General features: G+C 49.3%; 1 protein-coding gene across 2 annotated transcripts in view; it reads right to left on the bottom strand.

Moving 5' to 3' along the window:
- The window catches only part of LOC142557108 (FYVE, RhoGEF and PH domain-containing protein 2-like), a 75306-nt gene that overhangs the window by 14274 nt on the left and 44475 nt on the right, over positions 1 to 16557 (bottom strand). For both annotated transcript variants that reach the window (XM_075668717.1, XM_075668718.1), the window contains exons 4-13: positions 13939 to 14426; positions 13003 to 13215; positions 10225 to 10372; positions 9096 to 9331; positions 7569 to 7725; positions 6590 to 6677; positions 6290 to 6340; positions 5925 to 5983; positions 2865 to 3011; positions 1750 to 1934 (exon numbers count right to left, since the gene is read on the bottom strand). In XM_075668717.1, the coding sequence (XP_075524832.1) occupies positions 1750 to 1934; positions 2865 to 3011; positions 5925 to 5983; positions 6290 to 6340; positions 6590 to 6677; positions 7569 to 7725; positions 9096 to 9331; positions 10225 to 10372; positions 13003 to 13215; positions 13939 to 14426 (1772 nt within the window). The remainder of the gene's footprint in view (positions 1 to 1749; positions 1935 to 2864; positions 3012 to 5924; positions 5984 to 6289; positions 6341 to 6589; positions 6678 to 7568; positions 7726 to 9095; positions 9332 to 10224; positions 10373 to 13002; positions 13216 to 13938; positions 14427 to 16557) is intronic.

The following is a 16557-nucleotide window of genomic DNA, read 5'->3' on the forward strand; positions in this document are numbered from 1 at the left end:
AGCGATTGATTGATTGATTGATTGATTGATTGATTGATTGATTGATTGATTGATTGATTGATTGATTGATTGATTGATTGATTGATTTTGTTTAGCATTCCAAAGCAACGTAGGTACTACGAGAAGCACCTTAGTGAAGGGCTCCGGATAAATCTGAGAACCCGCAGTTCTTTAACGTGCACCGAGAGCGCGGTAGCCCTTAGGCGTTTGTGCATTCCACGTTCACCGGAACGCGGCGGCGAATCGAACCACCCCGCTACCGTGTGCTCGGCAGCAGAGTGCAATAGCCATGGAGCCGCTACTCTAAACGCGACACCAACTTAATATGCTCGATTAGACTACTTTTGACCTGTTAAAAGCAGCAAATATATCAGGTTGTTCTGAAAGCCTAACATTGACAAGTCAAAGTACAAACAAGTCGCAGTTCATCCCGAAAGGCGAAGCATCGATTCCGACAGCAAATTAGCAAACGGCTATACGAAGTGAGGATAGTACTTTTATCGGCCGTGTCAACTTCCAAAGATTCGCTTGCTAACTAAATGGACAAGCATGGTGTCAGTATGCACAGCAAACATGAACGCATCACACTCGATGCCCGCAGACACTCGCTGTGAAAAGGTAGGCGTCAGGAAATGCGGCAGCAGTAGCGAGCGAAGTATCCTTCGTGCTGTCTATCGCTTCAACACAAAGCGAGCGCCGAGGACACACAGCACGCACAAAGCTAATAGCCGCCGATGCACCTAGACTCTGCCCTCAACGCAGATAGCTCTCAAGATAAGGCAGGGCAACCGCACGAAGCCTCCATATGCACAGTTACAGCCGGAGTATAACGCCCCTCTCCCCCTCGTCTGGTGTCTCGCAACATTGGGTGCCTCGCGCGCCACGGAAGACAGCGAGCTTCCTCTTCGCTTCAGTCCCTTTCGGGCGGGCGAGATTGAGCCGCAGTCGTCGTCTCCCCTCGGACGCTTGTACTCGCACATACAGCGTAGGGCGCGCCGCGACGGTGTGATAGCCCTTGGACTTTATACGGAACCTCACGGCGACGGCGATGGCAGAAATGCGCTTGGAGTGTCCATATAGTTGCTATCGCAATGAAACAAGTGAAAAGTGATAGCTCGGTGGCTACACTTCTGAGGAGCCGCTACGCTGCCCGTAAACACCCGCGCCAATAAATTACGCCACTTTCAGGTTTGAGCATTGATATAGTTTTTGCACTTTGAATATTTAGTAGTCTGAGGAGGTTTATGATAAAACCCACGGCTGTGAAAGTTATGTTTCATGACATTTGTTTGCGGGCCGCCGTTCTCAAAATTCTAAAAAGTAGTTTAGTCATGAACGTAAGACCTAGTTTCAGCAACTTTGGCGGCTGAATATTATAGCAATTTACCGTTAACATACGGAGTGCATAAACATGCAGCATAGATATACCTAAACATGTGCGAAGCTCTACGACAACAGCGACGCCGTCGATGTCTGCAAAAAATTCGCCTGAAGTGTTCGTATAACTGCTATCACAATAAAAGACGCGAGAACATGTCAAAACAAGATATTCTTTCCTTTCCGGTCGCTGCTTTACATGTTTTCGCTTCTTTCTCGCCGCGAGAACCCCTTATAACGCAGTCAATTCTTTGTCCTGGTGGCTTCGTTATAACGAGATCTTCGCGTACTTCAATGGGAACGTCCGAGGTCATTCCGCGGTTCACCGGCCTTTCAAAAAGAAGAAGAAAACAACAAAAAACTGCGACGTACCCGGCGCACAGCTCTATGGAGCGCCCGGCATTCCGCAGGTGGAAGCTGTTTGGCGTCTCGAGGTTGTCACCGTCCTGCAGCAAGAGGCCGTCCAGGTCTAGCTTGGCCCGCACCCGGTACCCACCGGCACCAATGAGGCGTGCTCCGCTGCCCACGACGCTGCACACTAGCACCATGTCGGTGAACTGCACAAGGGCAAAGAGGGACAACCAATTAGTCACGGTTTGCTGGTGGGCTAGTTGGTGGTGCATTCTTCATAGCAGTGTTGTACGCAACATACAAAGCGTAGAAAAGAAAAGACTAATTTAGACCGTCGACGGTACCACAAAGACTATCGCATATAGCACTGAAACGGCACGACACGCGAGTTGGCGGTCAGAGGCATGTCCTATTGAGAACGAATTCAATTGTTTATTACTGTGCGCCAAAAACGGGCGTACAACGTCATACAGTTCCGCGTTCAACGAATAAATCAGGACACACAAACCACCCAATACAAACGCACAGATTACATTGTTGTTTCGTATACTACAGCTTTTGTGGACGTCAGTTTTTTTTTCGCTTTCACGAACCTTCCTCGCTTGGAGGCCATCCGCAGAACTGATTTGCCCACAATAACACAACAAAACACAATAAATAGAACCCAAATAAGTAATTCTATTGTTCACGTGCCCTTGTTACAGGACGAGTGAAATCGCATTTCCTGTCCTTCACGTGCCCCGGCTCGCACGACCTTTGTCGGTGATGCACGGAACAATTCACTGTATTGTAGGCAGGCGTCCTGTCTCTCCATTAGCGGTTTTTTTTTATTTCGTGACGGCGTTTATGGTAGCTCTGCTAACACTTATCTATTGCTCTTCTTTTTTTTTCGTGCGTTCACTAAGCCCATGAAGATCCGGACCCGTCAGCGCAAGAGCTCTAAAAAGACAACGCCTGACACCACGCGGAAGCCGTTTTTAGCTCGTATTGAGCTTTATGGTTAGGCAGGTTCGACACGTATACGTTACACGCATGGGCACCTGTGGGCAGGAAACCCATAACTAAAAATCCAATGCATGTCACTTGACAGGGCCTCGTGCCTCTCCGCAAGTGCTTGTCGACGCACGTTGGCTCACCACGAACAGGTAGCGCTCGAAGTGGTCGCCGGAGCGGGCGCTGATCTTCGTCACTTTTCCCTGGCGCAGCAGCTCCCTCGTGGGGCTCACCAGGTCGACGGCGCCACCCACCAGCTCCTGGATCTCCAGCAGCTGCTTGAACTGATCCTGCCGAGAGACGTCCACGTTCGTCGTTACACCTAAGTCCCCCGACGCGCTCACAGTGTACATGTAAGTCAAATCTCTGAACGCGCTTACAGCGAGCTGCCAGAAAGGCGCCCGAGCACGAACGGGCGCTGTTCTTATTGGTTAGGGAAAGTTGAAAACACACACAAAAAAATCGCTCGACCGGTAAAGTGATTGATCGATCAATTTATTTCCTAATTAACTGTACGCAAAGAGAGGTTGGCGTTTGTAGGATGACACCGGCTGCTCCTATTCAGTGACTCGACAAGTGTCCTCAAAACGACTACCATAACAGAAACTATAAAGAAACACACCAGCAACAGCATTTCGCGTACAAAACAAATTGTTCTTGAAAGTTCACGAAGTATAAGTCTTCCTGGGTACATTTAATTGAGGTCCCTCCCTCTTGGGTGCCATGTTCCAGGCACCACACTCGCGAACCCGGACGCGAGGGCCACAGACACAAGCGTAAGTGCGATTTCAGAAGAACTAGAACAAGAATAAGGAGAACGAAATAACTGGTACCTTTATTAGATTTAGTGACGTTCTCGCGAAACTGATTCCTCCAAAAAGGTGTCCTTTATGTGGTGTCCAAATCACGAATTCTATGACGTGTTCCCACAACCGCTCCGGCCAAATGCGACCACCAAAAGCACAGCCTTTAATATCCGCATTTTCTAATCCAGGGGCGCAGCCCCCTCTGGGGCGTTGATTTGGATACCGCCAATTGTGCGTGCAAGACTCTTCCGACAGCCAGAAATTTCTCGGATAGTCAGGGTCCTAAGAACGGTCCTAATGATATTGGTCGCCTATCAAAGGCACGTAGTTCCGCAGAAAACATTGTGCGATGAGTATCATAATTCTATATTTTTCTTATTTTCAATCATATCACCTATGTCTTGACGACGAGAGCAACCATAGCGATGACCGTACAAGGGTAGAAAATGTGTTTTGAAGTTGCAGAAAATTGATATTGCAAACAAAATGTGTGATGAAATTTTACAGAGAGGAGGAGGAGAAGGGCATGTTGTTTGTTACAGGCGGACATAGCCTTGCAAAAGTTGCCATCAACTGCTCTGCCAGAGCGCCACCTATGAAGCGCAGGTAATGGTCTGAAGGCCGTTACAGTTCAACTAGTAATATATACCACAAGGTACGCGGCACGGAGCGCAACAAAATGCGCGTTATCCAATCCTCGTCCAACCATACCGCTAACCATTGAGGCTCCGACCCGTATGACGTAGGAGCGTGCAAATTCGGATACGTTTTAAAGGCGTAGGAAAACGCGGTTCTTGTAACATTATTATTTTGTTTACATGTCATCACGAGGCAAACAAGGTATTTGTTAGTGCGATTTAATAGGAACTATTTGATCTTCTTTGTTAACCAAAGCTGGGCTTTGCACTTCAAGCAATTATTCAAAGAATTTCAGCAGATTTGCTTCGCCGCTTTTCTCTCAGGAGTGCCCAGTTACGCTTGAGGAAATGTACGCGTGCAAGTGGAAGCGATTCTTTTAGTTCGTAGGCAGGATCCGTACTTATACCGGCTATTCATGCACATTCTTGTATCCAGGAAACTTGCACCGCTAATGCCTCTAGCACCAAAGCGCGCAGTTACCGATATGGAATGACACATTGCCGTCATTGAAGGATATGTTGGCACCCCCAAATAGGGCGCCGGCTACTCCTTGTTCCTTTGAGGAGGTGGTGCAGTTGCACATCTAGCTTTGCGCATTTAAACGCACACCCTTTACAGCATGTAGAACAATCATACATAAACAGCTATCACATCCACTATGAATATCGTCTTTTCCTAAACTTGCAAGTGTCTTGAAACGACTCCAGTAACTTCATAAGGGGAAACACATGCGTTCATTGACAAACAGCAAGCTATACGTACGCCCCCCCCCCCCTCCTTAAACACGCACAGGAAGCAAGACCCGCTCTGTTGTGCCGACCTTGAGCTATTTTAGCGCTGAGCTATTAGAGCTCATGCCGTCTTTATGTTCCGTCTCTGTGTTCCACGAAGCTTCCGCAAACTGCATATCTCTCCGTATATCGCCGCCACGGACACCAGGGCGCGCTGTTGCAGCCAGCGCTATTTCTGCGCCGAGCATCTGGCTCTCGAATTCAACCTTCAGCGCCTCAGCGCCGGCGCTTTCATTCAGGTTGATTCATTATCCCTCACTGTGGTAGTGCCTGCGAGAAGGGCTGTTTTCTTTTTTTTTCTCCCCTTGATACCAGGCAACGAACCAGAGGCACAAAACAATTCCAGCTCTGCGAACTACTGGAACGTGGACAATCGGAGTGACTGTGTGGGCATCGCTGTCGTTCGCCATTCAGCACACCAGAACTGCTGAACGTACACGCATGCTCTGAACTAGCGCGAAACACTGATATAGATCGGCCTTGTAGCGTGGAGCTATACGTGACGACGTTTCTCACTGTGGCAGAACTTTGATATAAAGAAGCCAGAGTTATATTCGTAGAGCTAAGTCACCTACCGCTGAGCCCTAGACCTTCGACTTCTCGAATGTGCAACATCCTCTGGATCCTGCATCCATCCCCTCTAGTCCTTGCAAAGCAATACCGAGGGTTTCAGAAAATACTGTCACTTCCTAATATTTTTTTTATCTCGTTCCTCGTAAAATATTACAGCTGTAGCCTAACAGCAACAGTAACGGGAAAAAAGAACGGCAATCGTCCCGCTACGAAATTATGTAATAATAGGTTTCTAAAACGGCGTCGAGGTGAAAGGAAGCTCAAATAGTCTTCGAATGCAGCACGCAGCTTAAACGGCTGCAATGACAGAGGAATGTACGCAGAAGGACGATCGCGTGTTGTGTAGACCGTGCTGCGAAGAGACGCCGGTTATAATGAATAAGAGCACGCTTACAATCTTTTTCATCGCCTGGTTGGCATGGTCGGCTGCCTTGGACACCAGCTCCAAAGCTCCTAGAAGAAAGCAAAGCAGGCAACGATGGCAGAGCGATTCCAAAGAAAGCACCGCTACCTGCATTAATGTCCGGATATCCCATTATATTGTCGTATAGTCATTCGGCATTCGGGGTTGCTACGAGACTCCTTTGGACAAATTCAACGCGAATTCAACGAGAATTAAACGATAACTCAACGCACACAACAACATCCTTTTGTCTCTCTCTTCCTTCTTTTTTGCGTCTCCAGACTTGCCGCACATTTAAGAACTTCACAATACAGCTATTTGGCATCAGGACCAGGTATGTAGTTCCGTTCACTTACTTTCCGTGTCGTCTTTGTCGGGAGAGCCATCCGGCAGTTTCTTCAGGTACTCTACGAAATAGAACAGAGAGCGCATATTTTAATATTTCCGAGGCATACGTATTACCTACAGCGAAAGCGCACATCATTTTTCGTGTTAACTTATTTCGCGTAGAAATTCTCACTTTGAGCTCGCCAATCAAACACACAATCGAAAAAAAAAAAAGACATGACGCCTCTAAGCAAGATGAGCAAGTAGACTGAGAGATAAAAAACCTAGGCGCAGAATACGTTATAGCTTAGAACGTGCGGTGCGCGTACCTTTGAGCAGCAGTTGATACCGGGGCACTCGCTGTACAGGCGTGAGCATGTGGTGCTGCACTGTGAGGCTTTTGCACTCGGGCATCGCCTACGGAGCAAAGAGACGCAAAATGTCGTGAAAAAAATGAGAAAAAAGATGCACGTGCAGATATAAGTGTAAAAGGGGAGGAGAACTGAGACGACCCTTGTCGTATAGCCGAACGGGAGGACCTTCGGTGCACGGAAAAAAAAAGTAAACTTTGCTTATCTACCTGACCAAAAAGAATGGAATTTGTGCGAGTAGCGCGACATCATTGTGCAGAGAAGTGACAGTGCACACTCATATGCGAGAAAGATAAAGCACGGAGGGAAAGAAGGGGGGGGGGAGCGGTTACTTGAAGGAGGTCAGTCATTTTACGGCTGTAACGTTGTACAGATTATCCCCGCGGCCCACATGCAGGTTGCACAAGGAAACCGTCGGAGAAAGAAACCAGGTCCACGCAATAGGCAGTCAAAATGCACCGCGAGCAACAAGAGCGCTCTTGACATTTTTTTAGCGGAGCGCGGCCTTGCAGCAGGCTCTAGTGCTACATTACAGACGCCTGGGTAAGGTAGGTGCGCTGAAGATGCGTGCATATCATCCGTGTATACCATTCACTGCACACTATCGTCGTCATCCGCACTTCCTCTCTCTTCTTTTCCTTACTTTAAGTAAAGTAGCGGGCCAGAGACAAAGCACCTCCCGCCGTCCTCTCCGCTTTTCTCACGTTAGCATTCTCTCTCCCCCTTTTCTCTCTCTCTCTCTCTCTCTTCAAGAAAGCCATCGTGAACTATTTATGACCAGGCGGCGCATTCGTAAGAAATAGCTATGAAAGAGCGCAATTAGACACCGCTATGAGGAACTCCTAAGAGAAACTACACGTGGCGGAAACTGAAACACGGAACATCGGGCACGCGCACGGAGCTTACTCGATACGGCGTCGCTGCCGCGCCCACTCACGTGAATCTCGTCGACGACGGCCGCAAAGCGCGGGTGCTTGGCGTAGCAGGAGGCGAGCAGCTGGACGGACTGGTCGAAGTTCTTCACGTACTCGGCGTACATCTTGAGGAACGGAGCAAAGTCCTTCATCACGTCCCCGATGCGGGGTTCACGGTCCCTGCGCAGACAGCGAGCCAGGTTTCTCGCTTCAGCCCGCTGTGTCTCGGACGGCATACCGTGGCGATCGAGGTCCCCCGTTGTCACTTACGCTGTCTTAAACCCCAACGACCAGGTGTCGCGTACGAGAACTGAGTGGGGAATATTACAGTGCGACGAAAGTAGGGAAGTTACGCGAAGAAGCTTCCTATCGGCTACACACAATGCAGGAGGAGGAGAGAATAGGAAGATGATGGTGAGACGGAGAAGATTCACTGAGCACATTCGGGCGCAAGGAATAAGCCACGAGGCCAAAGGTGATCGCACATACCATTCAGTCTTTAAAAAATGCAACGACACCATCATATTCACGGGCGCCGATGAAAGGCGAGGGCTGTATTGCGGTACCTCTTATGTAGACCAAAGATCGACACTCCGAACGTCAAAAGCTATGAATAGCTATTGTCTAACCTGAGGAAGCAAGTATCGATATGTATGTTGAAGCGACCAAGAACGCGAGTAAGAAGTTACCGATCTACAAGGGTTGCTGTGAGGCTTTGACGGTATTGACGTAGAAACTAGTTATTACGTAGTAGAAGCTAGTTGCGTAGTACTAGAAGCTAAATGCGCCGGTACCATTGATGGTACCGGCCTAATTAGCTTCTACAACAATAGCCTTTATAACGTAAACTTCTAGCCGCTACAGCCTGCTACATCCTTTCCGGTCCGGTCTTAAGCATATTGATTTGCTTTTCTCTTTTAGTAGCCTCTGCATCTGGGCAATCACCTATGAAGCTACCTTACACGTTATACTGCGGTTCTGATTTACACAGAAAGGTTTTACCGAGAAGAAAACAACATGGCGCATCAACCAGCAAATAGACTGATTTTCTTCCTATCGAAAGCCTGAGCCTAGAGAACATTGTAGCATAGAACGTGCAGAACATAATACGAACAATGAACTAAATTATGCTGGCTGATTTTCCCCGTGTACTATCACAACGAGAGTTTCACGCAACTACGGCTCGTGATAGCCAAGCGCTTCGGCTGGCATTCTCTTTAACGCCAAGTTCTCGGTAAAGTCATCTAACTGGTAGTCTCTTGGTGCTGAACCACAAAATAAACTTACGCAGCTACAAGCTTGCGAATCAGTTCTATGCTTTGAGCGCGGCCATCAGGTAACGGTCGGTAAAGTGGCCGCTGTTGCCCACCTTTTATATCGAGAACAACATAACTCTAAACTCCGTGGGGCACAGAACGTCGCCACGAATAAATGTTTCCGCCTTCTTCTTCCACGGGCAAAAGAAAATTGTGCGCGGCGGGTTAAGAGCGCCCGACAAGTCGCAGCTCGTCAAGACGGATCCAAAATGGCGGGCGGACCCGCCCACCCACCAGGCGTCCAGCCTCTCCTGTAGCCTGGGCAGCAGGAAGTCGTGGTGAAGCCGGAAGAGCGGCTTGAGCGGCGCGAAGATGGCGGCCACCGTGGTCTGCGGCACCATGGAGTGGGCGCGGTTCTCCTGGTCCAGCCGGAAGGCCAGCCTCTGGTCCAGCAGCCGGAGCACGTCGACGTACGTTCGCTCCGTGCTCAGCAGCTCCTCCGCCACGCGACCCGCCGCCGACCCTGCGGGCTTGTTGTACACACGCAAGCGCATGCGCCTATAGTTATGAGTCACTCACTTCGGGGCTTATCTGTGGTTTATTCGTTTCCCGGAGTTACGAACGCGAAAACCATCATATTAAGGGTCACCACACGGCACGAGTGTAGCGGGACGCCAGCGCCGCCGAATGAACCAGCGAGCTAAGGCTCGTAGGAGCTGTGCAAGTCAGGCAGTGTTCTCGAACTTTGGACGGTGACACTAATACGGTTACGCCATGCTAAATAATCCTACTAACGCATTTTATTGTCCTAAAGCCCCGAAGAGCAGGTAGCTTCGGTTCACGTTCTCTCGTGGCCGTCACGTGACCCGCGCCGTCAAGGACGTGGTTAAGGAGCGCTGACGCCACTAAACCAGCGACTGTCAAGTGTAACAGACCCCGTTACGCCTTGTTGGCGAGGATATTCTTAGGGAAGCCAGATTACAAATAGTTCTCAAAAGCCTTTGGGTTGAAATTCGACTGGCTATCTAAAGGCGCTGCCTTAAACGCTCAATAAATTTGAGATTTACGTAATAAAACAAACGGCAACATCTATCAGTTAGGACGAACGATCCGTTAGTTTAATTATCGACGCAACGAAGGAATAACATACCTGCGTTGGAATGGAACCGGCAAAGAGGCATTCTCTTTATTTCGAAACTACGTTCGCGAGCGCCAGAACACTCGGTCACTTCATGGTATGACATTTCTCAACGTCGTCAATATATGCCTTGTTGTTGCTACTATGATTTCAAAACTACGGCTCTGAAGAACAAAAAAAAAGAGGTTTATGCGCGATGAATAGCGGTTCTTTGTAGGAAATGACACTCGAACCCTCTAAGTCCCGTACAGTGCCTCGTAAGCGTGTCCTCCATTGTATGCTCACCTCTGACTGCACGGTGGGACTGCGAGCCGCGGTCGTCGCGGCCAAGCGGTGGTGCTCGCCGTCATCCGGGGAGTCCTCCTCGTCCTCGCTCTCGGACAAGCTCTCATAGCTGCTCTCAAGGCTCGCGCTCACCTCCTGGTTCCGGAACCTGAAGGGCGACGCGAACGGCGTTGCATTTACTTTGCCTATCTGTACGTGAAAAACTAGACTGTGCTTGCTCGAGGCGTTTTACCCGTGGGTACATAGTTACCCACGGTGAAAAAAAAGATTTACAGCCATTCCACTCTGTGAAGGTGGATCGCCAGCGGAGCTGTATATATGGGGATAAATATGTTGATAATAAATATGTTGAGTGAAAATAAAAGACACCAGAATGAATTGCTTTTTCACGACTTTTTTGTTGATTTATTAAATTGCATACCCAATGTTCTTTTTTAAACCTTCTTTTGCTTGCTTTTCTGGATTTTGTATTTGATCGCCGAGGTGACTATCGCTTTATGATCGCTATGGTATACGGTCAGTGGCTCTGTGGCGACACTGGAAAGGTTCTTGGCCAATGTGAGGTCAATACACGACCGATGACGCGTCGTGGGCGCACTCATGGTTGTGTAACACTGAATGCCGATCTTTGCCAAGAGAAACGCCACGAACCACTTTCCGTCAAGCCGAGACATGTCAAGCCAAGATCAGACATGATCTTGGCGTCGCGTCTGTGAGCGGCCTGAACGAGAGGCTTGGCTTTAATCCGTGCACGAGTGGAAAGGAACTGAGATAAGCTTACGTGGCTTGCCTATATATCCCTTGACGTCAAACCGCAATCCGTACTGAACAAAGTCTATTCCGGTTTAACTTTCTTTATTGCGATATCTTTTTATCGCAAGACTATTTGGTACACTACTATATGGCTGCACAAAGCCTACCGCTACTCTCTTTTGTGCCGATGGCGGTGCGCATACCCAGAGATACGCTTTTGCTTTATGCTTCAGCTCTTTTAGCTCTGGTGTGGCCGCCATCTTTTTTGCCTACGCACACAAATCACCAGAGCCTTGCTTATAAGAGCTCCGCTGTAAAACGGAGAGACTCAACTGTAGTTGACGTCTACGCGTGCGAAGCAATCACGATTTGTTGAATGCGGTTGTATGAGTAATGTAACAGTTGTGTAGCGAACTGTTACGTAATTATTATAGCCTGCATAGTGTGGGTATTCATAACAAGTGCGCATAACCAGTGCAAATACCCAGTGCACGTACCAAGTCGCACCAGGACCACATACCCATGTGCTCCCAATGCACATACCCAGTGACTCACGTGACGATGATGAATAAACTTTTATTGAGCCGACGGTTGTTGTCGTCCTATGGGGCCTAACGTAGGACGGCAACAAGGCCTCTTGGAAACAAGGCTTCTTGGACTAAGGCCTGCCTTAGTCCAAGAAGCCTTGGTGCCGGGCCTTCCTCTTGTCTCGGTACACCAGCTTGCGCTGGTCATCCGGCTGGCAATAAATTTTAGACTGCACTGTTGCCGCGACCAACCCACGAAGAGGCTGAGATAAGCTCGGCTGCCAAAAAAATGACTTAACTCGGAGAAAAATGCTTCGCATTAAACGTTGTAGCAGGTAAACAAGCTAGTTACCGTAGGGGATAGTGAGGGATTTGTGCAAGTAGCAGTAAACTCCCACACAGTAACTTGTCGGGTAACGACGGGCCAACTTATGAACCCAAAGTTCTTAAACCGAAGCCTCCCTTGGCTCTACTCTAAACCTAACACGTATGGCTCTCTGACCGCGTAAACTACGCCGATCTCAGAGACAGTGTGCTCGAAGGTTGTCACTCGGTGGGCCGTTTGATTTTCTACCGTGTTTTGTAACGCAAGACGATCTTGGAGGCAGTGCAACGTCCCAGCGCCTACACGCCTCATCGCAGGAACTACACACGCGGACAACTTTGTGTGGCTACGAAAAGAAAGCTATGGAGGCAAGGCGCGCACAAGTGAGAGCGCTTCTCGAGGGAGTCCCGCGTTTTAATCTACGTTAGTTTAGGCTGGGGAACAAGAAACATAAACACCTCACTTACAACAGTTAAATATGACATAACATACCACGGAGTGTAATGCCTTACTCATTTTGCGACTTCGCCCTTCCGCGTCTCGGGCAACGGGAAGCCGTTGCACGTGGAAGCTGCATCGATTTAGTGTCTGTTGCGAGCAACCGAAAGCACTGTGAATTGCTGAAGGACGCTGGCGAGGTAACACGTATGCAGCAACCACGCGCCCTTCATAGCCACACAAAGTTGTCTGCCAGTATAATAGAGCTAATCGATGTGTGTTCTCAGCAGCATATTTAAGCAAGCCTACCGGGAAGCTATCGCCTGACTGCCACTGAATATCCGATGGTCTGTGCCCAATTTTATTTTAACGTTTAAGCAACTCGCTGTACGGCAACGGTTCTTATTTTCCCCAACTTCACCTTTTTTTGGAGGGAGGAGAGGGTGATTACAGATATGGCCCGCAACAGGCTTCAGAAAGAATGCCACGAACCCCAGATAAACCCTAATTATAACTTATCATCACAAGTAAAAAGCTGTCTGAGCGCACATCTAACGGCACAAGAAAAACTTAAGCAACCAGCACTAACGACACTAACGAGGCACTAACGACACAAGAAAAGCTTAAGCAACCAGCGTGAATGTAACTTGCTATATCGATTGACAATAATCGTTCCCAAAGCAACACAGCAGCGCGGAGTAAGCTGGGCTCACTCAGCAGTGGGACATGTCTCACCTGAACGTGTTGGTTTCCCCGCAGTATTCGAAGTGCGTCCTGGTGGTGGTGAAATGGAACGAGGAGCTCATCCGGCTGGGAATGCCGCCGAACCCGCTCGTCGCGCTGCACGCAGTGGCCTGCAGCGGCGTCGGGAACTCGGAGAACGGACGCGGGGGTTTGGGCCTCAGCTGGGGCTCGGACACGGCGTCGCTCAGGAAAGCACCGCTGGCCCTGGGAAGAGAGGGAACGAGTACGGCGCCCGCGTAAGCGGTCAACTGTGCGAAGCGTCGTACACTGTGGGCATTAGTAGCAACGTTGACCGCAGTGGATCGTAGTTAGCAGGAAAGGATCAACTGGAACCGAGGATCACGTCCGGGTCCCCACGTTTTCAGGAACGCGATAAGAGGCAAGTCCACCACCATGTTGTTAAAGACTCTGGCGTAGAGAGGACCGCCGTGGCCGGTCTCTCTACGAATAGACCGCCGCAAACGACCAGCGCGAGCCTTCGGGTCAGGGATCTCACTTCCTCGTGAACTCTCATGCCACACCGAACATGAGGGCGACGACGAGGTGCAACCTTAGACAAAGGTGTACCTTTCTCTGCATACCTCTAACAATCGCAAGCTTCTCTCTTCCACTCATTTCCTATCTTTGTAAAACGTTTTCACCCACCTTGATTTAGGGTAGCAAACCCGAACCACACCTGAATGACATACCAGCAATCACTTATTCATTCAACGCATCCATCCACTCACTCAAACACCCGTGTATTTAGATTTATGTGTATCTTATAGAACCGCAGGTGGTCCAAATTAATCCTGGAGCCACCCCTCAACCCCCACCCCTATACGGCGTGCCTCATAATCAGATCTTGGGTTGGCACATAAAATCCTATAATTTTCTTAAATTTTTTCTCACTCACTCACTCACTCACTCGCTCGCTCGCTCGCTCACCTGTCCCAGAAAGGACAAGTCCTGAGGAGCGCGCGCAAGTCCGCCGAGCCCATGGAGAGGGCGTCCGGTTCGGGAGTCCTTGCGAGGGCCTCCCTGAGGTCGCCCTCGCTCGACGACGCGGCGGGGCCGCCGGTGACGCCGTTGGCCGCCGCTCCCTCGGGCTCCGTGAAGACCCCCGAGTCGCGGTCGCTGCTGGGACCCCCTCCCGACGAGGAGGCTGCTGCAGGGGCGCCCCCGGCGCCCATGCCGGCGGTCGCACCGTGCACCCGGCAGGACTCGATGCGCAGCAGACGCGCGAAGCTGTCCCGGTTCCTCTTGACGAAGTCGGCCAGCTGTTCCTCGGTGGCGCTGGCGCAGCGCAGGCGCGCTTCCTCCAGGAAGTGCTCGAAAGGCGCGCCGCCGCCGCGTTCGCTCGTCGGGGCGCCGTCTGCCGCCGCGGCTTCCGTCACCTCGGCTCCGTCCGGGACGTCGACGGCGCTTGCAATGCCCTGGACATCATCGAAAAGGGAAGAACACGACGAAAGAGACGGGGCACTTTGCCGCTTCCGTTTAGGATTGATTGGCTGTAGGGCTGGTTGGTCTTGCATCCGAAAGCGAACTTAGTGCTTGACCTTGAGCGTTTTTTTTCTTTCCTGTGTGTGTGTGTGTGTGTGTGTGTGTGTGTGTGTGTGTGTGTGTGTGTGTGTGTGTGTGTGTGTGTGTGTGTGTGTGTGTGTGTGTGTGTGTGTGTGTGTGTGTGTGTGTGTGTGTGTGGAGAGAGTGCGAGATAAGCCATAAGGGAAAGGTAGGGTAGTTAACCAGGCTGAGCCCAGTAGGCTACCCTGCACTGCGGAAGGGGGAAAGGGGATTGGAAGAGGAGAAGGAAGAAGGAAGTTTGCAGTGTGTGTAGGCTGGCGTATTACGATTTCAGTATATGCTGCGAGCCTGCTTTTTCCTTTATTTCCCTCTCTGTCCATGTGTACATTTTGACATTGTACAACAACAACAACAACAACAACAACAATAATAATAATAATAATAATAATAATAATAATAATAATAATAATAATAATAATAATAATAATAATACTTGCCATCGAGAATCGTCCACAAGCCTGCACACTCCCGTTTTTTTATTTTACGAATGCCGCTCTTGGGCACGCGTGAATTTTAGGTGTATTGTTATTCTTTTCTTCTTTTTGTTTCTTTTTTTGCGCAGTGACGCGACTGCACAAGCATTTGCCTTTGACTGTATTCTGTTTGTGTCTGTCCCTCACTTTGCGCTAAGATGCCGTAACTATTTGCAGCCTGAACGTTGGCACACGGGACCTCCTAGGAGCCTGGCCACATGGCAACATCGTATAGTATGACTCTTCAGATCCTTGGGGGCTCCGTGTATAGCAGGTGCTTGGGGCGGTAGTCTCGAGCGATGACTTTTGCGAGATTTCGCGTGACTCGATACCGAATTTGTCCGAGTGCATACGGCCGACAGCGATCGTCGCACAGTGCCAAGGCATGCTTGGCACTGTGGCTGGAGCGCTGTCGACTGTCAAATCTTGCGAGATCTCACGAATGTGATCGTGTGTTTTCGCGAAAGTGATCATTCGAGATAACTCCCTTTTTTTCTCGCCTTCGACATGAACAGTCGGCAACGAAGGTTCATGCTCACCGCGGTAGCTTTGTGGTTATGGTGCGCTGCCCCGCAGAGCACGAGGTAGAGGGTTCGATCGCGGACGAGCGGCGGCATTTCGATGGAGGTGAAATGCCAAAAAAAAAAAAACACGCTCGTGTAGTTATATTTAGGTGCACGTTAAATGGACCCCAAGTGGGCAAAACGAACCCGGAGTCCTCCACTACGACTTGTATCATGCTGATGTCGTTATTCGTTCGTTCGTTCATTCATTTAACAAAACTTTTGTCTGACACAGGATCTGAGAAGATGCTGAACTCCCGCGAAGCCTGGCCGCATAGTTTCGAGTTCAAAGTTTCAGTGGGTCGTAGCTTCTGTTACCCACATTAGAAGCGTCGTGCCATAACAGGGCACAAATGTACGTTTTCTGTCAGATCCGTGTCATTTCAGCATTTGTGGGCGAATGTTATAACTATACACGCCTGTTTATCTCGGACTATGTATCGGGATCTCCTTTAGGCTCCTGAGCTTACCTCCCGAGTTATTTTCTGAACTTGAGCCGTTGTTCCTTATATTATATTACTGTTTCTTATTTTTACTGCTGCTCTGTTTAAAGAAGTTGCAGCAGCGATTGCAAGGTGACTAACCGTTCCTTTTACTTTCATTTCAGTAATAAAAGTTCAATTCTCCTATAGTTTCAAGGTAACCTCCCAACAGGGCAATATGTATAAAAAAGCAAACCTTCGCAACTGTAAGACAACCACCCGTATTTACCTCAAGTAATCATAAAAACTGTGCGAGCTAGAATGTTTTCGTAACATTTAGCCAGGTTAGAATGTAGCATCAATTTTAGCAAAAAAATTTATAGGGACAATAGGTACTGAATTTCGGCAGAAAGCAATGTCCTTGCATGTTTTCAACACGACGTCTCGCTCCGATACCGGTAAGTGGAGATCGCTCGCGCAAATTTTACTCCCATTAATACTAAGCTTAGTCCTGACGAAAAGTGT

Source organism: Dermacentor variabilis, chromosome 9, assembly GCF_050947875.1.
Source record: "Dermacentor variabilis isolate Ectoservices chromosome 9, ASM5094787v1, whole genome shotgun sequence".
NCBI lineage: Eukaryota > Metazoa > Arthropoda > Arachnida > Ixodida > Ixodidae > Dermacentor > Dermacentor variabilis.